General features: G+C 36.0%; 1 protein-coding gene across 1 annotated transcript in view; it reads left to right on the forward strand.

Annotated features, from left to right (window-relative positions):
- The window catches only part of ENTHD1 (ENTH domain containing 1), a 98,702-nt gene that overhangs the window by 4,169 nt on the left and 72,309 nt on the right, over positions 1 to 22,224 (forward strand). The window contains exon 2 of the mRNA XM_032645430.1: positions 10,979 to 11,221. Coding sequence (XP_032501321.1) covers positions 10,979 to 11,221 — 243 coding nt within the window. The remainder of the gene's footprint in view (positions 1 to 10,978; positions 11,222 to 22,224) is intronic.

Raw genomic sequence — 22,224 nt, forward strand, 5'->3', positions numbered from 1 at the left:
TAGATATATGGGCTGATTTCTGTACTCTTAATTCATTCCATTGATGTATATGTCTAGTCTTATGCCTGTGCCACACTATTTTTATTATTGTAGCTTTGTAGTAAGTTTTGAAATAAAGGAAAGTGACTTTATTTGCAACTTCAGCTTTGTTCTTTTTCAATATTGTTTTGGCTGTTCTGGGTGCCTTGCATTTCCATATCAAGTTTAGCATCAGCTTATCAATTTCTGCAAAAAAGGCAGCTAGAATTTTTCGAGATTGCATTGAATCTGTAGATCAATTTCAGGAATATTGCCATCTAAATAATATTATTTCCTCAAATCTGTGAACATAAGAAATCTTTCCTTTTATTTAAGTCATCTTTCATAAGTGTTTTGTAGTATTCATTGTACAAGTTTTATACTTCTTTTGTTAAATTTATTCCTAAGTTTTTTTTTCTTTTTTTGGTACTACTATAAATGAAATTGTTTTCTTAATTTCATTTTCATATTTTTCATTGCTGATGTATAGAAATTCAACTGGTCATCTGAGTTTTATATATTGATCTTGTATTCTACTACTTTGCTGTAATATTTTCTGTAATAATTATTAGCTGTAATAGTTTTTTTTGTTTGTTTGTTTAGATTCCTTTGGATTTCCTACATACCAGATTATGTCATCTGCAAATAGAGATACTTTTACTTCTTCCTTTCCAATCTGGATGAATATTATTTCTTTTTCTTGCTTAGTTGTCCTGGCTAAAACCTCCTGTACAATGTTGAATAGAAGTGGTTAGAACAGACATCCTTGTCTTGTTCCTGATCTTAAGAGCATTCAGTCTCTCACCATTAAGTATGATGTCAGGGATGGGTTTTTCATAGATACCTTTTATCAGGTTGACAGAGTTCTCTCCTATTCCTAGTTTGCTGAGTGTCCTTATCACGATAGCGTGCTGACTTTTTGTCAGATGCCTTTTCTGCATCTGTTGATGTTATGTGTTTTTCCCCATTTATTCTATTCCTTGGTGTATTACATTGATCTTCATAGGTGAACCAACCTTGCATTCTTAGCATAAATCCCACTTGGCCATGGTGTGTATCCAACCTCTCTTTTTTTATGTGTTTTTTTAGGTCAGGTTTGAGGCTTAATGATGAAATTGGAGAATGTCTTCTTGGGTTTTGAGCATGCTACGCTTCTTAATCCAGAAATTGTAAAGACATCAACTTCCGTTAGGGTTAAATTTATTATGAAAATTAAATATTAATTAAAATTTTCCATGCCCAAGAGTTAGGTTGTAAAAAGGCATAATTTTTTGGATAATAGTGAATGAAATATAATCATTTTTGTACTTTACAGAACAGCTACTTTATCACTGTACTGAGCAGAGCACTATGATAATTTCTTTTTAAGTAGAAAGAAAGGGTCAGCCTCTGCTTTAAAGAGTTTATGAGCTATTTTGAGCATAAAATAGATAAGCATGCAATTATAAATATACAGAAAAACCTATTTATTCATTTATACCTTTTATATGTACAGGTATGGTATATATGGGTATGTTTGAATACACTATCATAAAGGTCTTTCAGATTCCCTAATGGTTGAGCTTAGGATTAAAGAAGTACAACTGTGCTGTGTTGGACTTTATAAATACTCTTGATGATTTGTTAGCATCAAGAGAGAGAGGAAAAAAAAAAGCAAGTTAGAACTGAATTGTCAACAATTGTCTCTCCTTAGCTAAATTCTGAAGGTGTATACCATATGTTAATCATCTTTTTACCATCAAGCCTTGGCACATAATAGATAATCAATAAATTTTTACTAATGGAAATCATAAAAATAATAAGAGACTTGAAGAAAGGAATGTGATCATTGAAAAACTAATCAGTAAGAATGATTTTGTTCAGTCCAAGAAGAAAAAAAGCAGAGAGTGAAGTCTGTAATGGGAAATTAATCGAAGAGAAATTGTAGTGATCCAAGTAATCAACAGCTGGATCCTACCCTAGAAACAGGTTATCAAGAAGAGATACAGAAAAGATAAAAGTAGAAAATATTATAGAAGAAAGTCTTTTTTTTCTCCATTGGTCTTTACACTTGCTCTTCCCTTTGCCTGGAGTCCCCAGATACCTGCAGTGCTTTCTGCATCCTCCGGATCTCTGCTCAAAAAGTCATCTTGTTAGTGCGGCCTTCTAGATGTACCTTATTTATAAAAAAGCAGCCCCACCCGTTCTTTGTACTGATATGCCCTAGCCACCTTCTCTGTTTCCTTTCTCTTCATAGTATTTCTTATCTGACGTAGGGTATGATTTATCTTATTATTTGTTTATTGTCTGTCTCCTCCTACCAGAAAGTAAGTTTCATGAGTGCAGGAACATTTTATGTCTGCTTCGTCCATGCTCCATCTCCAACATTGTAACAGTGCCTATCATATAGAACATGATCAATAATTAATAATAGTGATACTACAAGGGAAAAAATTCAGAAAACAAGTCAGTAGTTGGGAAACAGGAGAAATTTATTTTCAAATAGTACATTAGTTAACATTTTCAAATAATGTTTTCAATATGTTTTTCTTCAACTTCCAGACAGCTTTTCAGGTGAAGTAAATTTAAAGCAATGAATAATCTCAAAAAATTTACAATAAATACATGATTTTCCCTATGTTTTCAGACTTTTGGGACACTGTATTATACTTATTGTAGTTCTTTTTAAGGTTAACAGTTAGACACATTACTTTATATTTCGAGATATTTCACCTGAAATACTGGAGGTATATTGTGAGGTAAAGTTCTTTCTTTCCTGTATGGTAATCTAGTTGTTTGAGCATTTTTAGATTTTAATAATAGAGCATTTCCATGTATGGTATCTCATTTGATCCTTACAACATCTTATGAGGAACGTAGGATATGTCTTATCTTTCTTACAGAGTTGATGAGTTAACACTCAGATTAAGTTTTTTAGGTAAGGTTGCACAGCTAATTAATGGCTGAACATGATTAAAACATATATATCCTAATACTGTTTAGTTCTATTCTATTATTATGCTACACAGCCTCTCTTAATTTTTAAGGAGTTCTTAAAAATATCCTAATAGTTTCATTGAACTACCAGAATGAACTTAATTAAAATTGTCTGAAAAATACCTGGTTGAATGTTTCATACTACTAAACAATTTATTTAAACAAATTATAGTATTCTTTTTATAAAACCAATTCAGATTCTCAGAAATGCATATTTTTAACTTTATGTACTGTTTTATTCTCAATTAGGTAAGTCATGAAATTGTGGTTAATTTCACTTAAATGGGCCATTTTACATTTATATAAAGTAAATATATTTTATACACATATATTTAAACTAAAGGTAGATTTTTAAAAGGTACATTTTAAAAAAGAAATTTTCAGTGTTGTTAAAAAGTTACGTTAAGCTATTTTACTAGAAGTAGCATGCCTTGATGACATTACTGCCATTTTAGTTTTCTGCTGTCATTATCAGTCATCTAATTTAGGAAATTAGACAGTTCACATTTATGTTGATGGCTGATTTTGTATAGGCTGCTTCTCTGTGTGTCTTCCAAAACTCGAGGACGAACCCTTACCATTCACCTACCCATTTGCTCACTGAAGTCGTAATGTCTTGGGGTAAGAGCAAAGCCTTTTAAGCCATAGTTAAGAAATTAAAATGTGAAAGGTAAATTTTCTGGAATATGTAATACATTTGTTTATATTTACACTAGCTTATAAATGATTAAAATCAACTTTTTTTGAGAGGGAGTTTGTTTTTTGAGTTCAGGTACTCGTAGAAGGAGAGAAAAACTCAGGTATTTAGGCTTAGAGAAAGAGGAAGCCTGGGCAAGTAGGAGAAAAAAGGAATGATAGGGATTTTCTTTTCAAGGCGACTGGAATAAATTGAATAGAGACAAGATACCTGGAAAGAGAAAGTTCAAGAAAAAGAAAACATTTCAAAGTAAAAATATTATTTTAGATCTTGGTTAGCTGTGTTAAGGCTCTAAAAGTCAAAAAACTAAAATTTGGAGGTATTACTTCTCTTACAGAAGGGACTGGATGTGGAGAGTGGGAAGCAACAGTTCCTAGGCAGTGTGATGTAGTGACTGAACACTGTGGAAAAAACTCTAGCTTCAAAGGGCACGGACTTAATTTTTTTCTACAGCTGTCAGACAGCAGTAGTCAGAATTCTCTAACCATTGAACTGACCTGCTAGATGTTGGTGGCTTGACTAATTAATGCAATGTAGGTGTGCTGATCTATCGAGAGGCTGGTTACTTAACACAATGCTGCTGAGTTCATTTATAGCTTCCGTGAGCAAATGTGATTTCCTATAACAAACATTTTTGTAGTCTTGATGAACAAATGAATTTCCTTTAACAACCATATAGACTTTTGGGTCATGATAAGCCTGTTCTGTTATTGTTAAAAGTTATATTACTGTGAGTTTAAACAAAACCTTTATACCTAGTTGAATATTTTGGATCATCTTTCGCTCCTTTTCAACAAATAGAGTCATACTGATAATCATAGTAGCAAGAAGCAAATCATGAATTTATATAAAGTTAACTGTTCCCGTCCAGCCAGTCTTCCCACAGTGCTCTTTGTTTATTGTACTCATATGGACAGCAGACAGTAAACACAAAAGGGCCAGTAACCAGGTTAGGACTTCAGTGCTGTGTCAGCAGAATCATCCTCTTCTCAGGTTCTCATCAAATAAAATAGCTTGCATTTGTATACTAAAGTCAGTCAAAGAAATTAAAGTCTATATTTTGTTATTTTTATAGAGCCAATCTATATTTTCTAGTTTATCAACTTTATGACTTTGGGAAAGTTTCTTACCCACCCTAAACTTTCTTTTCTCATCTGTAAAATGTACTTCATAGACTCTGAGGGTGGTTGTGAGGATTAGAGATAATGTCTGAAAGTCAGGCACATAGTAAGTCATAAGTCAATGTTAGGTAAAAATATTAGCCATTGACATATTTTTACTTTTATTATTTCCTACAGCGTATATTCACGTTCAAGTAAAGCTTCATGCAAAATGCACCAGAAGTGCTTTCCCACTGCCTGTGGAGTTCACCCATCCGTAGTGCTTTGTCCACACGTCGTGGTAGCACGCATGGCTCTGCTGTAATGACTTATTTTACCTCAGTCCCTTCACTGGACTGTGGGCGTTTGGAGGGCTGAGATTACTTCAGTTGTATCTCTGTTTCTTCACCTAGTTTGTGGAGGTGTCGAATAAATGTTTGCTGACTGAGTGGCCAGTGGGCTCTTGTAGGCCCAAAGAAGGGATTGGTAGCTTTGAGTTTCTCTTTATCTTACATGTTCTTCTGGTTTTCTACAGTGTTTCTAGGTATTGTTTTATTTTTATTTTTATTTATCCTGCTTGGTGTTTGGAGATCATTTTTGATGTGAGGATTCTATGGCTTTTCTGTAAAATTCCCAGCTCTTTCTGAATATTGCTTTTTTGTGTGTGTGTGATTACTGTATTCTTCTTCTTTTGAAACTTCTTCTGAGTGACTATTGGAGTCTTGCAGTCTGTCCCTTATGACTTTTAGTTAATCTTTTTAATCTTGTTGCCTCTCTGTGCTGTATTTTGGAAGAGTTCCTTAGTACTATTCTTTGATTACCAATTCTCTCTTCAGCTGTTAGATTTTGGAGTTTGCCTTGGGTATTGAGGGTTTTTTCTTTTTAATCCCAGTGACTATAGTTTTCATTTCTAGGATTTTAAGTTGGCTCTTTTCATATCTATCTGTTCTTGTTTCATTTCTGCCTATTTTTGTTTTGTTTCATAATTTCATATTCCTTGTTGTGAATGTGATTCCTGTGTTAATCTTTATTTAGTATTTATTTAAGTTCTGTCTTAATACTTATTTAAAATCTTTGTTATTAGATTTTTAAATTTACAATAATATAGAATATTGATTTATAGAATATCCTATAGAATCCTATAGAACATTGATTTCTTTTGGAGTGAATATATGTTTTAATTGCTGCATTTCCTGGCCATCTTAAGATTTCTTAAAATCTATTTTGGAATTTTAGTTTTCAGGCTTATTTTGGGTGAGAGGTTCTTCCCCAGCTAACCATGTTCACTTTTCCATTTATGCTAATTTTTCAGTTTCCACCTCCAGTACAGCATTATAAAGGTAGCTCAGGGGTCATGCCCTGTGACGATATGAGGGTGCCACAGATTCAGTTGCTGAGCCAGGGGGTGGCTTAGTTGAGTTCCAGGCCTTAGGGCTGCATTGTGTCCTTCTATTCCCACAGCTACAAATATGTTACAGCCCAGGAACCAATTAGTGGCTGTTTATTTTTTTTCCTTTTCCTTTTTCTTTTCTTTCCAGCCTTCTCTCACAAGCATGGATACCCCCTAACATCAAAGAGTGAGACCACCTCTGGTTCCCTAACACCTGAGGGGCTGAACTCCTGGCCTCCAGATCAAGAGCCCAGCAGCCCTATGGCTTGAGCCCTGTTCAGTGCTTTTTCATTTCTCTGATATTTCTGGTTCTTGGAGGTTTTTATCTTGTTTTTCAGAACTGGTGTTGTCTATTATTGCTGTGCATTTGGAGTAGAGCAGAAGTGTACTTTGAAGCATGAACTTACTGTGCCAACTTGACTGAAGGTTTTTTATGAAAATAACTTGATCAGCTATACTGTTTGGGATACTTCTCCTCTTCCTCCGCACTCCACCCCATCCCCACCCCTGAAGGCGCTGTGGAGGGTAGATCGGAAAGGAGACTGCAGATGAATAAATGATTTAGAACATCACAGGCCTGAACTAAGAGAAATGGAGAGGAAAGCATGGAATTAGGAGATGGTTAGTAGGTGCAATCAACAGACATGGATTACTGAGTCTGGGGAAGTGAATGTTCATACTTCTGGCTTAGAATGGAAGTAAAACTCACTGAGAAAGGAATATAGGAAGGAGAGTAGATCTTGGCAGGTCAGTGGGTCAGGAACGGAGAGAGGAGTATTACGATGTTTTATAACAAGAAGCCCAATATGTGTTTTTTGGTTTTAAGTCTGGTATGTGTCTTTCTTGCTGATGCATCTTAGTGCCCAATATCTTTGAATTTACCGTATTTCCAAATCTTGTTACATGACATTCGGTTGTGAATTTATCTAGACTCCTCCCCTGCATTTAGGAGATTTTTCCTCAGCATATTATTTAACAAACGTTTCTTAAGTATCTCTTCAGTGAACAAGTACACTTCTGGCATTCGTGGATGTTATACTGTAATGGAGAAAGAGACATCACATAGGCAGTTAAAAACTGTGGAAGCACTCTGAAAGACAAGTGTAGGTGCTATGAGAGTGTGTGAAAGCAGAGCCTGACCATCGAGGCCCTGATGTACATGTAGGGCGAGGCGGAAGAGGGGTTGTTATCTCTCAGTAGAAGGCTTTCCTGAAGCAGTGGAATCTGGGCTGTTCCCTCTGCCAGTTGCTCTCTGCCTGTTATGTCTGCACAGCTGGCTTTTTCTTGCTATTTAAGACTCAGCTGATATGTTACTTCCTCAGTAAGACTTTCCTTGACTGCACCCTGAATTGATGTTAGCATGTCCCTCTGCTTTATTTCCTTTAGAGCATTAATTTTTATCTGAAATTATCTTCATTAGGGACCTTGTCTCTTTTTTCCTCACCTGTGCCCCCACTACTTAGAACATTTCCTGAAACTTAAGTGTTCAGGAAATGATTAAATGACTGGAAAAGTTAACATCCCTGGAACTGGTCTGTTGCATAGTTGATCTAGTGATTTGTATGTCCTTGTCCTTTCAGTTTGGGAGGATTGCTCAAATTGGCTTTTTCCTCATTCATTTTCTATCTTGTTGACCCTCCCTCACTCCATTGTGTCTTTCTAATGGGGGTTGCCAATAGTAGCATTCCACCCTCTGGCCACGGTGATGAGTATATGACTTTCAAGCTGGGCCACTCAGTGTCATTCTCCTGGATGTTTCAGATTTGAATAAATGAAGAGGGGGACTTCTCAGGTGGCAGCGTGTGAGATGAGAATCTGGAGCTGTCTGTGGTAATATCTACATTCAGATTGAAGAAGTTGACCTGCGAAAGGAGAAAATAAAGGCATTACACAGGGAGAAGCAGAGGTGGGAGGCGGAGGGTCCTGGTAGTTTTCCAGTCTTGGCTTCATTTGTATCTGAGGCCCAGTTGCAGCCCCTGGTTTTCCCACGGCCTGTTCAAATTGAGTTTCTGTCACTTATAACCAAAACATTCACAATTAAACAGTATATAGCTTTATTTTTATTTTAACCTTTACCTCAACCAACAAGCTTTACATCTTGATGTGTTTTACATAGTGTCTTTGGATATTGATCTCTTAACATAGTTTAATTTCTTATTTCAGAGAATCTGTTTTCTCCCTCCCTCCCTCTCCTCTGTTTGTCTGTCTCCCTCTCCTTGCCTCCTTTTCTCCCTCTCCCTCTTCCCAGTTCCCTTCCCTAGCCCCCCTTTTTTCAAACACAAAGCAGTTGCCTAAGTTTATTCTATTTTCGGTACTATTCTATTTTACTACTATGTATTCATTCTTTTTTGAAACGTATTGGTAAGAAGTAAGTAGCCATCTTATTGTTATTTCATATCTCATCTCTGTTATTTATCTCAAGCAGGTTTATTGGGCTCTTAGATTTTTTTCACTTTCAACTTTGACGCTTTAAAACATCCAGGTTCCCGCTCTCCAGCATCTCAAGGGTGGTGAGAGGTAGCTAGGGCAGCGGGCAGCTTTGAATGGGAAGTTCACTTCTGGGTGATTTCTTCTCTGTTTTCTGTAAACTCCTGTGGCCCCACTGTCCTGATGCTGCAGGGAGGAGCCCTCCATCATTGACTGGCATTCTGCTTGACATACCTGCACATCCCTTGAACTACTGCAGTTGTCCTCAAATTCCACCAATCCATGCAGACTCCAAGTAGAATATTCCACATCTGTCCCATAATTTCTAGTTGTAACCTTTTCTAATTAGGAGTGTTGTAAGAAATTATTTCAGGCCAAGCAGCTTCCTCAGGCAGCTAAGTTATAAATTGTCAATTAGTATTTTTCATCTATCTGGCTCCATTTGTATTATGTCAAGGAGAAAACTGAGACTTTTTTGGTCATTTGCTCCTTTATTGATTCATTCACTCAGTAAATGTTTATTGAGCATTTACTATGTGCCAATCACTCTTCTAGACACTAAAGAGTCTCTGCCTTCATGGAGCTTGTATTCTAGGCGAGAAAAGAATAAACAAGTAAACAGATAACTATATAGAACAGTATGAGGTAGTGATCAATGCCAAGTTGAAGAGTAAAACAGGATAAGGGAATAGAGAGTGATGGGGGTGAGGCTATTTTAGAGAGGATGGACAGAAGGAAAGCTTCTCTGAGGAGATGACATGTGAGTAGAGACCTGAATGAATCAGGGGTCTAGTCATGCCAAGAGTCCCTGGCAGAAGCAGCAGCCAGCACACAGCTCTAAGGAGGTAAAGAGTGTGGTGAGACTGCAGAATAAGGTGGCCAAGGTGGCTGGAGTAGAGGGAGTGAGGGGGAAAGTGGAAGGAGATGAGTTCATGAAGCGAAGAATGGGAAGGCAAGTCCCCCCACCAAATCATGCTATGTTAATTATCCAGGAGAAGGTAGTATCTGGTGTGTTGTCCCCAAAGACAACAGTCACAGCAGGCTTCTATCATGCAACAGAGTGATAACCCAAAACACGTGGGATTTTTTGGTTATTGACCGCAAGCCAATCATAGGAAATTAAGAGTGCTGAGAATGATGTGGTTTAAAGCAGTTATCAGAGAAGTTTGGAAGGAAAAAATGGCTAAGAAGTGAGATTAGATAAAATAATCTTGGAAAACATGGCAACTTGAGCAAAGGTTTTTGACATTGTCCATATGAATCTTAATGAAATGACTGGCACTTAGAGAACATTGGTGGCCCCTGCCGTCTAAATATACCCTGAATTTGACATTTCTCACTACTTCCACTACTGGTAAATTATAGCTGGAAATATTAACACTTTAATTCATCACACTTGGAGCCCAAAATGAGCATAGTAGTGAATCTTTAGGGACTTTCAGTTTACTTCTGGAAGACATGAGATGTTAATATGAGTTGGTCCCAAGATGTGGAGAGGTGTTTCCTTTATCATTTCTCATGGGAGATGGTTGAGAATAGTACTAGTAATACTATATATTTGAATGAGTATAATTTTATATCTGTGAATTAACCTGAACAGGTATACAGTTTGCAGATAGGAAACTCAGGCTTAGACAGACCACCTAACTGGCTCAGAGTCACTCCGATGGTTAAGGACGACAGCAGCATTATTAGAATTCTGGTCTTAGACTGTCCTCTGGCACTCTATTAATGGCATCATGTTATTTTGATAGGATGTTATGTCAGAGACAAGCCAATTGCCCTCCCTTGTCCTACCCTAATTGTATCCCTAAGTTATACACAATGTTGATTGTGTATATACACAATGTTGTGGGTACATCTGCCCATCCATCGTCCATCCATCCATCCATCTTTGTATTTCTCTATCTGCTTCTCTCTTCTATCTACATATATAATGGTTTATTTTCCCCTATGCTTTACAAATTTGGATCATGCTATGCATATTACTTTATATCTTTAGCTATATGTCATGGTCATACATCTAGGTCAGTACATCTAGATCTGATTCATTCCTCTGTATGCCTGTATTGTTTGATTTATTGAAGAGTATATATTGCTTTCAAAAGGAAAATCCAATACCATATTTAAGGTGAAAAATGTAATGTCAAAGTGTGATATGATTTCATCATATGATTATTTACTTCTTAGAGCATGAGAAAAGGAGTACAGTTATTGACAATTTAATGAAACTTAAATTTCCCTCTACATTTGCTAGAGAATATTTTGCTTTGCTTACATTTTCAGTTTTTCCTAATTTTCTTTAGAATAAAACTTAATTGTAGCCTTAATTAATATTTTCTTTTCTAACCCAATTAATGTATTTTTCAGGTTATTATATCCGGGAAAAGTCTAAGCAAGTTATAACGTTGCTGACGAATGAACAGTTGCTACATAGAGAGAGGAGAGTAGCATGTCGGACTAGACAGCGTACCTCCTACTCTATGACATTTCCTAAAAGATTACCTGGTATGGGTAACTCACCAACAGCATGTGCTTCTGCTCCCGCACCAGAAATCCCTGCTTCAGAGAAGAAGTGTAAGCTTCTTAAGGCGGCAAGGCTACATAATAAAAGTGCGTATAATGGGCATTGGCCTAGAGTGCAATAGGTATCGTTTAAGAACAGCTAAAACGTATAAAACATTAGGTTTTAATACTGAAGCATTAATACTGTATTAGTACTACTATTACTGTATTAGACATTATACTGTAGAGAACAATGATGAAAGATACTATTCAGTAGAAAATTTTATGACTATTTTCTGAATGTGTTTATCTGGGATTCAAATAAAATGTTTTTGAGCTTTAAAGGTATGAAACTAGTGACTACCCTATTTGGCATCGTGATTCAGTTTTAAGATGTGAATCATAACTGGAGAGTGAAGAACTGTTTTCTGAGACTAGGGGTCTGGTTGTGTGTGCATTTGCACTCTTTGATCCTCCAAATGAAGAAATTGACGTTTTAAAAAATGTGCCTCAGAATTCTGAAAGTGCTCTAAAACTCTTCGAGGACAATACCCTATGTTATATAACCCTTTCCTTTGCCTAAAACTTTAAATCTGGACTACTGAACCTGAAAAAGAAGGCACTTATTTATAATGTTATAATAGAAATCAGCAGGAAAATGCAGTTATCTTTTCTACTGAATTTGCTAAAACATAAAGGAAAGTCATTTTGCTCTAACTTCTCTAGTACAAACCCTGTTATTAAATTGTGTGTAAAGCATGGACAGTTTGAGGAAGCAAAAACATTAATGAAATGTGACTTACGTAGCTGTCCCTTGAAAGGAACTACACTTTGTGCCGTAAGTGAGGGGCATAGTAGGAGTAACGTAGAGTTAAAAGCATTTTCAAAGGCCTGCCTCCCAGCTTTATCATGTAATTCTATTAAGCAACATCTTGAAAGAGAGATATTCCAAGTGTCAGTTAAATATTGAAATTTAAAAATGTTAATAGTAATACCAACACAAACCCATCCTGCTAAAAATCATTAAAGTACTACTGTAAGTCAGGAGTTCTCAAATGTTCACTCAATTTGTACTTGTGTGGACTGGGGCAGTTGAAAGATAGTAAAAGAGGTGGGCATTGTAATTACAATAGTAGATACCAACCAAATGCTTCTGAAAGTCACGGAACCTCGTTCTTTAGGGTACCCAGTACTTTGAAATAAATCTCGAAAGAGACACATTCTGAAATTTTCTCATAGAAGCCTTAAATTCAAACTGATACTAGAAAAAAGTAACAGAGTAAAATAACCAATTATGACTCATCTAGAGTTTCTTCACCTCTTTTGCTACTTCTCTGTTACCTTTCTTGTTCTTCCTTCCTCCATTTCTTTTCCTCTTCTTTTCTTTCATTATAAACATATTTATTAAATTTATAATTTGAAATTTGGATATCTAGCAGAAATTTGGAGCTATAGCAGTGAGTAAAACAAAGTCCCTTTCATCATGGAGCAAATATTCTAGTGACAGAGATGGATATTAAACACACATAAACAAAATAGATATAAAATATTATGTCAGATAGTGTCAAGTCCTATAAAGAGAGGAAAAGCAGTGACAGGACAGAGAGTGACAGGGATGCTTTATTTTAGGTCAGGTAGGGAGGGAAGGCCTTTTGGAGGAGGCAGATATTTAAACAGAGACTTGTATGAAGTGAGGGAACAATCCAGGTATATCTGGGGTGTTCCGGCAGAGGGAACAGCAGGTGCAGATGCTCTGAAATGGGAGCAAGCTTGGCTCACTTCACTGTAAGCTTAGGAAATGAGTCCCTAAATTGCTACAGAACTAGCTCAACTCTGAGCCATTATTATGATCCGTATAAGAAAATCTAGCTTATTGCTTTATAGTCACTGCTTTTAAAAAACCCAAAATGGTATTTCCCCACTTGATAACAGCTTCTTATTCACTAGGCTGAGCTCTGAATATCTTTTGGCTATTAAAAAAAAAATCAATCTACTTGCAAATGAAGAAGTTTTGCTACAATTAATTTTTTTCATACCACAAACATGTTCTGAGTACCTACTTACTATATGCCAGACACTGTTCTAGGCCTGGTAAGCAAACTGGGTGTATTTCTGCTCTCATAGAGGTAATATCTAGTGATGGGCTTTCAGTCTGTTTCAAAAACGGTGTTCAATAAGAGTTTTGGTGAGTGAGAGCATCGCTGAAGTGCATCTGTAGTAAGATTTAAAGTGAGTAGTGAATGTTTGGATATAAAACTGTAGTAAGTTTGTTAAAAATCTGTTACATTATTTTAAAATTTCATTTATCCATTACTGTGTATAATACACATACATAGTAGACATATAGATGTGTGTGTTTGTGTTCAAAAAAGAGAAATTAGAGTAAGTAAGCTTGGCAGTACTAACCATATCCATGTAGGCATTTGAATCTGAAACTGTATTTTAAAAGAAGAAAGAAAACTGACAGTTTGGTTGGGTGGGGGGAAAATAAGAAAATTTACTAGGTGGGCATTATTAATGGGTTAGAAGAAGTAGCAAATGAAAATTTGGAGGTGGGTAGATCAGTTAAAGTTAGGTGCACCCACAAGTGACAGTATTAGGCCACAAAATTGGTAGTGGTGTAAACATAATAGGAATTTCGCTCTTCTAAAATAATCCAGAACTAGGTATTCTAGGATTGATATGGCTCTCCATGATGTTAGGGCTCTTTCTGTCTTGTTGCTCCACCAAACTCAGCATGTAGCTTCCACTTCAGGTGGAAGGTGGCTGCTTGACTCCAGCCATCACATCTGCCTTCTAGCCAGTAGGAAGGAGGAGGGGTTGAAAATATGAATGTCCTTTCCCTTTAAGGACATTAATGGAAGTTGCCTGTGACATTTTGGCTTACATGCTACTGTTTAGCACTTAGTTACATGGATGCTCCTAGCTTTAAGAGAGGCTGAGAAATGTAGTCTTTATACGAACCAACATGTGCCCAGATGAAAGAAAATCTATTGTTAAGGAAGAAGGAGAGAATAAATATAGGAGACAACAAATAGTCCCTACCATAGTAGGAAAGAATACAAGAAATGAATTAATCGTGGTAACGTATGGTTGTCAGATTAAAAGGCATAGAGAATATAAATTTTAATATGTAGAAAAATGTGGGCAGATAGTTGAGAGTACTCAGGACAGTTTATAAAGGACATAATGAACAGTATTTGGAAATTTCAATTTGATATGACTTGCAACTAGGATCCATTGTAGGCCTTGGAGAACAGAAGGGATGTTTAGCTTAGTCACAGAACTTAGCTTTCTTATTACTGAAAACAGCTGTTGGTGGGAGATAATTCTTACCGCTTTGTGTAGACATGAAGGAGATACAAATTTGAGGGAAGCTTTATAAGAGACAGTTATTTCAATCCAGGCATCCAGGACCTGATCTAGGGTTATGGAAATGAGGGACAGGTAATGTTTAAAGACAGAATTTAGAAAGGAAATGGGTAGGTAGATGATGGAGAAGAAAGGGAGAAATTGAAAATGACTCTAACATTTGAGTTAGAGAAAATGGAGGCAAGTGATGGTATCATACAGGTAAATTTCCATCAGAAGGAATTTAAAGACTCCTCTAAATAATTTAGTTATAATGAAATGTAAAATTGAATGCATTGCTAGAAATCTGATACCCTGGCTTTAGGATCCAGAGCTGAAACAGCTGTGCCTCACTTCTTTGTGGTGAATTAGCGAGGGAAAAAAAGGTACTTTAGAGAAGGTGTTATACACACATCACTACTTCTACTTCTTTTTACCTGTTCCTGGGTGTTTCCCCCATGTTAATTAATTCTGGTAGATAGCTTGGGTAGTTTTTGTTTAAATGATTTTGTTGTTCGAAGGAAGAGATGAGCTGAAGGATAATTGCAGCTTGATTGGTAAGGCAGAAAGCTATATAAAGCACAGTGGTAACTCAGCTTCTCTGAGATGTAAGCATCAGACTTAGGTCCTTTCCTTAGAGGTAATAATTATAAAAACTATCACCAGAGACATTGCTTACAACTAGACCCGCAAAGCATGACCTCTGTGGATCATCCAATCTTCCATAAAGAGCTCTTTACTGGCATTATTCTTTGCAGTGGAACTTTACCTGTATTAGAGAAGGATTACTCTGGCCTATGGTAAATGTAATAACATTCTACATCATGGAAGTATTTCCCTAAAAATGGTATATGATTCCTGTTGAACCAAAAGTTAAACTTCAAAGTAGTTGTCATACTCTTTTTAAAACTTTTTCATTGATTTTAATATCATATTAGTTGGAAAGGATACCTCACAGAGAGCAACATACACAGTAAACTCATGGGAGAGATTCAATAATGATGTGAGGTAGAAACCTGTATTTCAATTAGTCTCTTTAATATTACTGATTGGAGGACAGGGCTGACCTCTTTTCATATCCGCTTAGCTTTCCCTTATTTTGAACCCCATGATGTGGCTGATCAACAGCTTCTACTGTGGCTAGAAGTGTAGACTCTGCCATTTTCTTGTTCATTGCTGTTGCATTTTGGCATTATTTTCAATCCGGCATCATTTCACTATGTGAATCTCTAAACCACTTGTCCATTGGTGAAGATTATTTCAGCTAAAACTAGATCATATAATCCATAATGTCCTTTAATCAAGCACATGCATATGATCCTCCATCTTAAAACAAAACCTTCTCTTGACCCCATATTCCCCTCCAATTATTACCCCATTTCTCTGTGCCCCTTTTCATCTCAACTCTCAAAAAAACCCTGCTATGCTCAATTTCTCTTTTTCTGTTCGTTCTTGAACCCAGTCAGGCTTGAGTTCTTACCATCCTACCAAAATAACATGTGTCAAGATCACCATCTTACTGGAGAAGTATCACACAGCTGCTAATCAGTTGTCATACTTTTATAAGCAAAACACCAGTGTTGATATTACTTCCCACAGTGAACTTTGTACTTAAGAGACTTGATGTAGAGTCATACTTGGTTGTCTTATCACATACAGTCTCAATGGCAGGGCTTATGGTACAAATGGTGGTTGCTACTAAAATATTTACGTTGGTGAATGTTCAAGCAGTGAGTTTTTTAAAATTTAAAAACAAATGTATAAAAAAGAAAATAATAATAACTTATACCCCTACCCACCCTAAACCAACTGCTGTTAACATCTTAGAATATTTGCTTCTAGTCTGCTTATTTTTCTTCTTTTGTTTTTGTTTCAGAAAAATCCCTCTTGTAAAAAAAAAAAAAATACAGGCCCATTGTAAAGAATTAGTCACTTCCAATCCCATCACTGAGAAATAGCCATAATTAATATCAGATGAACATAAATTCTAGGCATCTTTCTATCCATTCATACATATAGGTATAAAGATGAATAACTAGAAAGAAATTGTTTTTATAAAAATGGAATTGTACTAGATGCTAAGTTTCACTACAAATATTTCAGGTCTACTTCTGGCAATAACACTTACTAGGAGCTCCAAGAAACTCATTTATTGCACAACAATCAAAGACTAGAAATGATACACTGAGACATTTCTGGCCTCACCAGAGGTATGGGAAGTCCCTAAGGATCTCTCCTTCTAAAATTTTTAATTAATTAATTAAATTAAGTAAATGAAATAAGAACAGGACATGTGAGCTCAGGTGAAAGTGACTTGGAGCTGGTGCCTGTGGGACACTGCAGGTGACTGCAGAGGTTGAGTTGCTTAAGGGCAGTTATTAGTAGTTAAGAAAATGAATTTTGGGCCTGCCTTTAGCATTGGGAAGGAAAGCATGGGATTACTGTGCTGAACCCAGACCCTCAAGAGGGGGCTGAATTGATTCTGGGTAGTTCTCTCTGCAAGAAGAAAATGTGTTCAATTCACAAGTTAGGTCCATAGGATTCCCACCAATTAAAGTCAGGCAATGAGCTCACAATCTGTTTCACCAAACACAGGAGAAAGTAATTAGCAAAGAACATATCTAGTCCCCCACAGACTGTAGATATTAGAAAGGTTGAATACATAATGTAGAAGAACTATGTATTTAAATATTTAAATAAATAAAGGATGTAATCACAGTGTTGATAATGGGGGAGGCTATCCATGTGTGGAGCAGGAGGTGTATGGGAAATGTCTGTACCTCCTTCTCAATTTTGTTCTAAACCTAAAACTGTTCTAAAAAATAAAATCTTTAAAAAAGAAATATACAAAAGCACAACTGTCAAAACCAGACTTGCACTTTTCTAAATTAATCCAATTATTCAAATGTCAGTTATGTCTCTCACAACCTGGGTTCTTGGGCTGAACTAAACTCTTAAGAATTAAAACTGTTTTACTTCAAAAAAAAAAGATTATTAGGAATGAATGTATGAATTTGAAAAATGGGTACTTACAGAAATGAGAAATACCATCGAAATAAAAAACCTAATTTAGTGAACTAGAGGATATATCCAATGTAAATAGAAAATGTGAAAGCAATGTTTAGACATAGAGGATACATCTACAGAGGAATGACAGTTACCATGCCAGTAAAAGTAAACTCTTCTCATCCATTACAATGGAGGCCGAAGGACAGTGATACAATATATTCACAGTGCAGAGAGGAAATAACAGACAATATTTGTGTGCTCAGCAAAACTATCATTCAAGGCTGAGGGTGAAATAGTCATTCTCAGATAAGTACAAAAACTGAGAGTTTACCACCATGAGACCTATAATTAAAGAATATACTTCAAAGAGAAGGAAAATTATTCCAGAAGAATGGTTGGAGATGTAAGGGGGTGTGATTAACAAATAGTCAACATGTATATAAAATAAAATAAGCACTTTCTGTGTAAAATAATAATGTCTAACTTTCGAGTTTAAAAAAAAGACAGCTAAAATAGTGGATAACCATGGGAGTGGGTCTACAGAATTATAGTATTCTAAGTTCCTTGTATATTTTGAGAAATGGGTAAGAATATTATTTGATGTTAAACATTTAAAGATAAATGTGCATGATAAACTTTCAAGGGTAAATGCTAAAAGAAGAGAAGTAGAGTGTGTAAATCCAAAGTAGCAAGAAAAAAATGGAATGAAAAATATTTTTTAATTTTATAAAGGGTAAGAAGCATAGATAAAGTGGAGCAAATGGAAATAAAAAAGTAAAATGGTAGAAATTAGTCCAAATATATTAATAATCACAATAAATATCAATGGGTTAAATTCATCTGTTAAAAGGCAGAGATTATCAAATTGGGGGGAAAATAAATCCAGATATATATATATGCTGCAAGCATAAGTTCACATAAAGGTTGAAAGCAAATGGGTGGAAAAAGATAAACCAGGCATTATACTAAGGAACCTAGTATAGCTACATTAATATCAGACAAAGTAGAATTTAAAGCCAAGAGCATTATTAACGAGAATGATAAAAGGTTTAATTCCCCAGGAAGACATAACATTTCTAAATGTGAATATAACCAATAAAATAACTTCAAAGTATATAAAGCAAAAATTGGTAGAACTACAGGAAGAAATGGAAACATCTACCATTATAGTAGATGATTTCAAAATCTCTCAATTTTTGATAGGTCAAGTACATAAAACATTTTTTAAAGTATGGATTTTATAATTGATTATATGTTATAAAGAAAGTCTTAACATTTCAAAGAATCTGTATCACGCAGAGCACTTTTTCTAGCAAAAATGCAATTTAGTTTGAGTATTAAAAACGTAAATAAAAAATTTCCATACGTTTGAATGTGGAGGTATTTTATATAGAATCAGGTAGAAGAAAAAGTTCCCATTCTCCTTCTGTTCAGTTTTATACTGGAGGTTCTAGCCATGACAATAAAACCAGTAAGTGAAATTTAAAACATAAGTATTGAAATGGAAGAAATAAATTTATTTGCAGATGAAAAGATTTTCATACAGAAAACTTGAAAAGATCTACAGACATATTAGAAATAATAAGAGAGTTTTAGCAAAATGGCTGGCTGTAAGGTCAAAATAAATTGTTTATTGAAATAATCAAAAATATTAAGTATCAGTTGTCTCCAAATTGCATAAATTTAGTGGAGGGTTTCTCAAGCTTGGTACTATTGACATTTTAAGTCAGATAATTCTTTGATGTGGGGACTGTCCTGTGCAGTGTAGGATGTTCAGCATTATCTCTGGCCTCTACCCACTAGATGCTATTAGCACACATCCCTTCCTTTTGTGAGAACCAGAAGTGTCTGCAGACATTGTCAAATGTCCCCTGGGGGCCAAAATTGCCCCCAGTTGAGAATCACTGATTCAGTGCATTTACAATCAAAGTCCCAAAGGATTCAAAAATTGAATTTGATCAGCTGATTCCAAAAATTTATCTGAAAGGATCAGAAGCTCAAGCATATCCAAAATGTTCCTGAAGAAGAATAAGGTGGAGAGCTTGCCTTTCTAGATAACAAGAATAAAGCAACAGTAATCATGGTAGTGTGGTATTGATGCAGGGATGGGTGCATGGCCAATGGAACAAACTATAGAGCCCTGAAAACAGACCCAGGTTAACTATGTTATCTTAGTGTATGACAGAGGTGGCGTTTCACATTGGTGGGGAAAGGATGAACTGCTTAATAAATAATACCAAGGAAATTATTTATCCATATTGAAAAAAATGAAATTAGGTCTCTACCTCATATCATGCGCAAGAACAAATCCTGGAGGAATTAAGAACTTAAAAGTGAAAAAATAAAACTTCGAAATGTTAGAAGAAAATATAGGAGAATATCTTTTTCACATTGGGATAGGGAAGAATTTCTTAAACATAACCAAAAATGATCAAAATATTTTTTAAAAAGTATTTATAACTTTGACTATTGTGGTAGGCAGAATTCTGTGAATAAACCCCAATGACCCTCACCTTTACTTAATGCCTTCCCCTTTGAATGTGAGCATAACCTGTGAAGTATGATGAATTATCACTCCCATGATTATGTTACATTATATGTCAAAAAGGGAGTATCCAGGTGGACTTAATGTAACCACATGAACCCTTTAAAGGCAGAGTTTTCTCGAGCTGGTGTTAGAAGAAGTCAGAGAGATTCCAAGAGTGAGAAGGATTTGATGCACCCTTACTGGCTTGAAGATGTAGTGATGAGGAAGGTAAATGGTTTCCAGAAGCTGAGAGTGATCCCTGGTTGCCACCCAGCAAGGAAATGGGAACCTCAGTCCTACAACCGTGAGAAACTGAATTCTGCCGACCACCTGAATGCTCCTGGAAGTGTTTTCTTCCCCTGAGTCTCCAGATGAAAGTCCAGCTTGGCTGACACATTGATTTTGGCCTTGTGAGACTCAAAGCAGAGAACCCAGTCAAGCCTGCTTGGGCTTCTGACCTACAGAACTGTGACATAATAAATAGGTGTTGTTTTGAGCCACTAAGTTTGTGGTAATTTTTGGCAGCAATAGAAAACTAATAAAACTATATTAAATTTAAGAATTTTCTCCTCATCAAAAAACACCATATAAAAAAGTGAAAAAGATAGTCATAAACTAGGAGAAAATTTTGTGACACGTATAACTGACAAGGATTAGTTTCCAGAATATATAAAGAATTCCTATAAAACAAGAAGAACAGGGCTTCCCTGGTGGTGCAGTGGTTGAGAGTCCGCCTGCCGATGCAGGGGATGCGGGTTCGTGCCCCAGTCTGGGAAGATCCCACATGCCGCGGAGCGGCTGGGCCTGTGAGCCATGGCCGCTGAGCCTGTGCGTCCGGACCCTGTGCTCCGCAACAGGAGAGGCCACAACAGTGAGAGGCCCGCGTACCGCAAAAAAAAAAAAAAAAAAACAAGAAGAACAGCCCATTTGAAAAATAGGAAGGAGATATGGAAAGCATTTCCTAAAAGAGAGGAGGAAATATGTAAGGCCAGGAAACATTTTTTTAATGCTTAACGCTGTGATGTTATATAGTAGCAACAAACAATTATAAAATGAAATATATGAAAACACAATTTACAATAATTTCAAAAACCATCTAATGCCATATTGTGAGGAATTTCCTTCTGTTCCTTGTGCTACATTTTCTTCTACATTTGGAATCTTTTTTTTTGCATACCATCTCTCGCTCTCTTCCTCCTCGTCTCTTTTCTTTTTTTCTACTGGAATGTATTTGTTTAGTTGCCAGGTCATTTCTTTACATCTGCTGATGCTCAGGCAGCTCTGACTAGGCACCTCTTTTCAGTCATAAGGAAGGAAAATAGCATTGTCCATTCAGTTCCCTTTTTTTTTTCCAGATATGACAATATTGATGAGAAATCTCAGAATCTTGTCAACTCATCGGTATCACCTTTGGGAGAGAGGGGATGTCCTAGATTTTGTTTCTTTCCTTGGCCACCAGTTATTTATTTTTTTCTTTTAAAATTACCTTTAGGTACATCTGTTTCCATGTCAGATTGCTACTGTAAATTTTTTGGATTAGCTTTTTTCATCTTTTTTGGAGTATAATCACTTTACAATGTTGTGTTAGTTTCTGCTGTACAACAAAGTGAATCAGTTATATGTATACATATATCCCAATATCTCCTCCCTCCCACCCTCCCTATCCCACTGAGGGTAGTTGTGCACGAAGGCTCTTAAAAACGAGGGCAAAATCCCTTGAAAAAAGCAGTTTTGATGGTTTCTAATATATTTTTTTAATAGATCTTTATTGGAGTATAATTGCTTCACAATACTGTGTTAGTTTCTGTTGCACAAGAAAGCACATCAGCCATATGCATACACATGTCCCTATGTCCCCTCCCTCTTGAGCCTCCCTCTCATCCTCCCTATCCCACCCCTCTAGGTCATCACAAAGCACCCAGCTGATCTCCCTGTGCTATGCAGCTGATTCCCCCAACTCCATTTTTCTTTCTCAGCATTGCTTTGGCTATTCAGAGTCTTTTGTGTTTCCATATGAATTGTAAAATTTTTTGTTCTAATTCTGTGAAGAATGCCGTTGGTAGCTTGATAGGGATTGCATTGAATCTGTAAATTGCCTTGGGTAGTATATTCATTTTCACAATATTGATTCTTCCAGCCCAAGAACATGATATATTTCTCCATCTGTTTATGTCATTTTTGATTTCTTTCATCAGTGTTTTATAGTTTTCTGAGTACACGTCTT

This window comes from Phocoena sinus, chromosome 10 (genome assembly GCF_008692025.1).
Source record: "Phocoena sinus isolate mPhoSin1 chromosome 10, mPhoSin1.pri, whole genome shotgun sequence".
NCBI lineage: Eukaryota > Metazoa > Chordata > Mammalia > Artiodactyla > Phocoenidae > Phocoena > Phocoena sinus.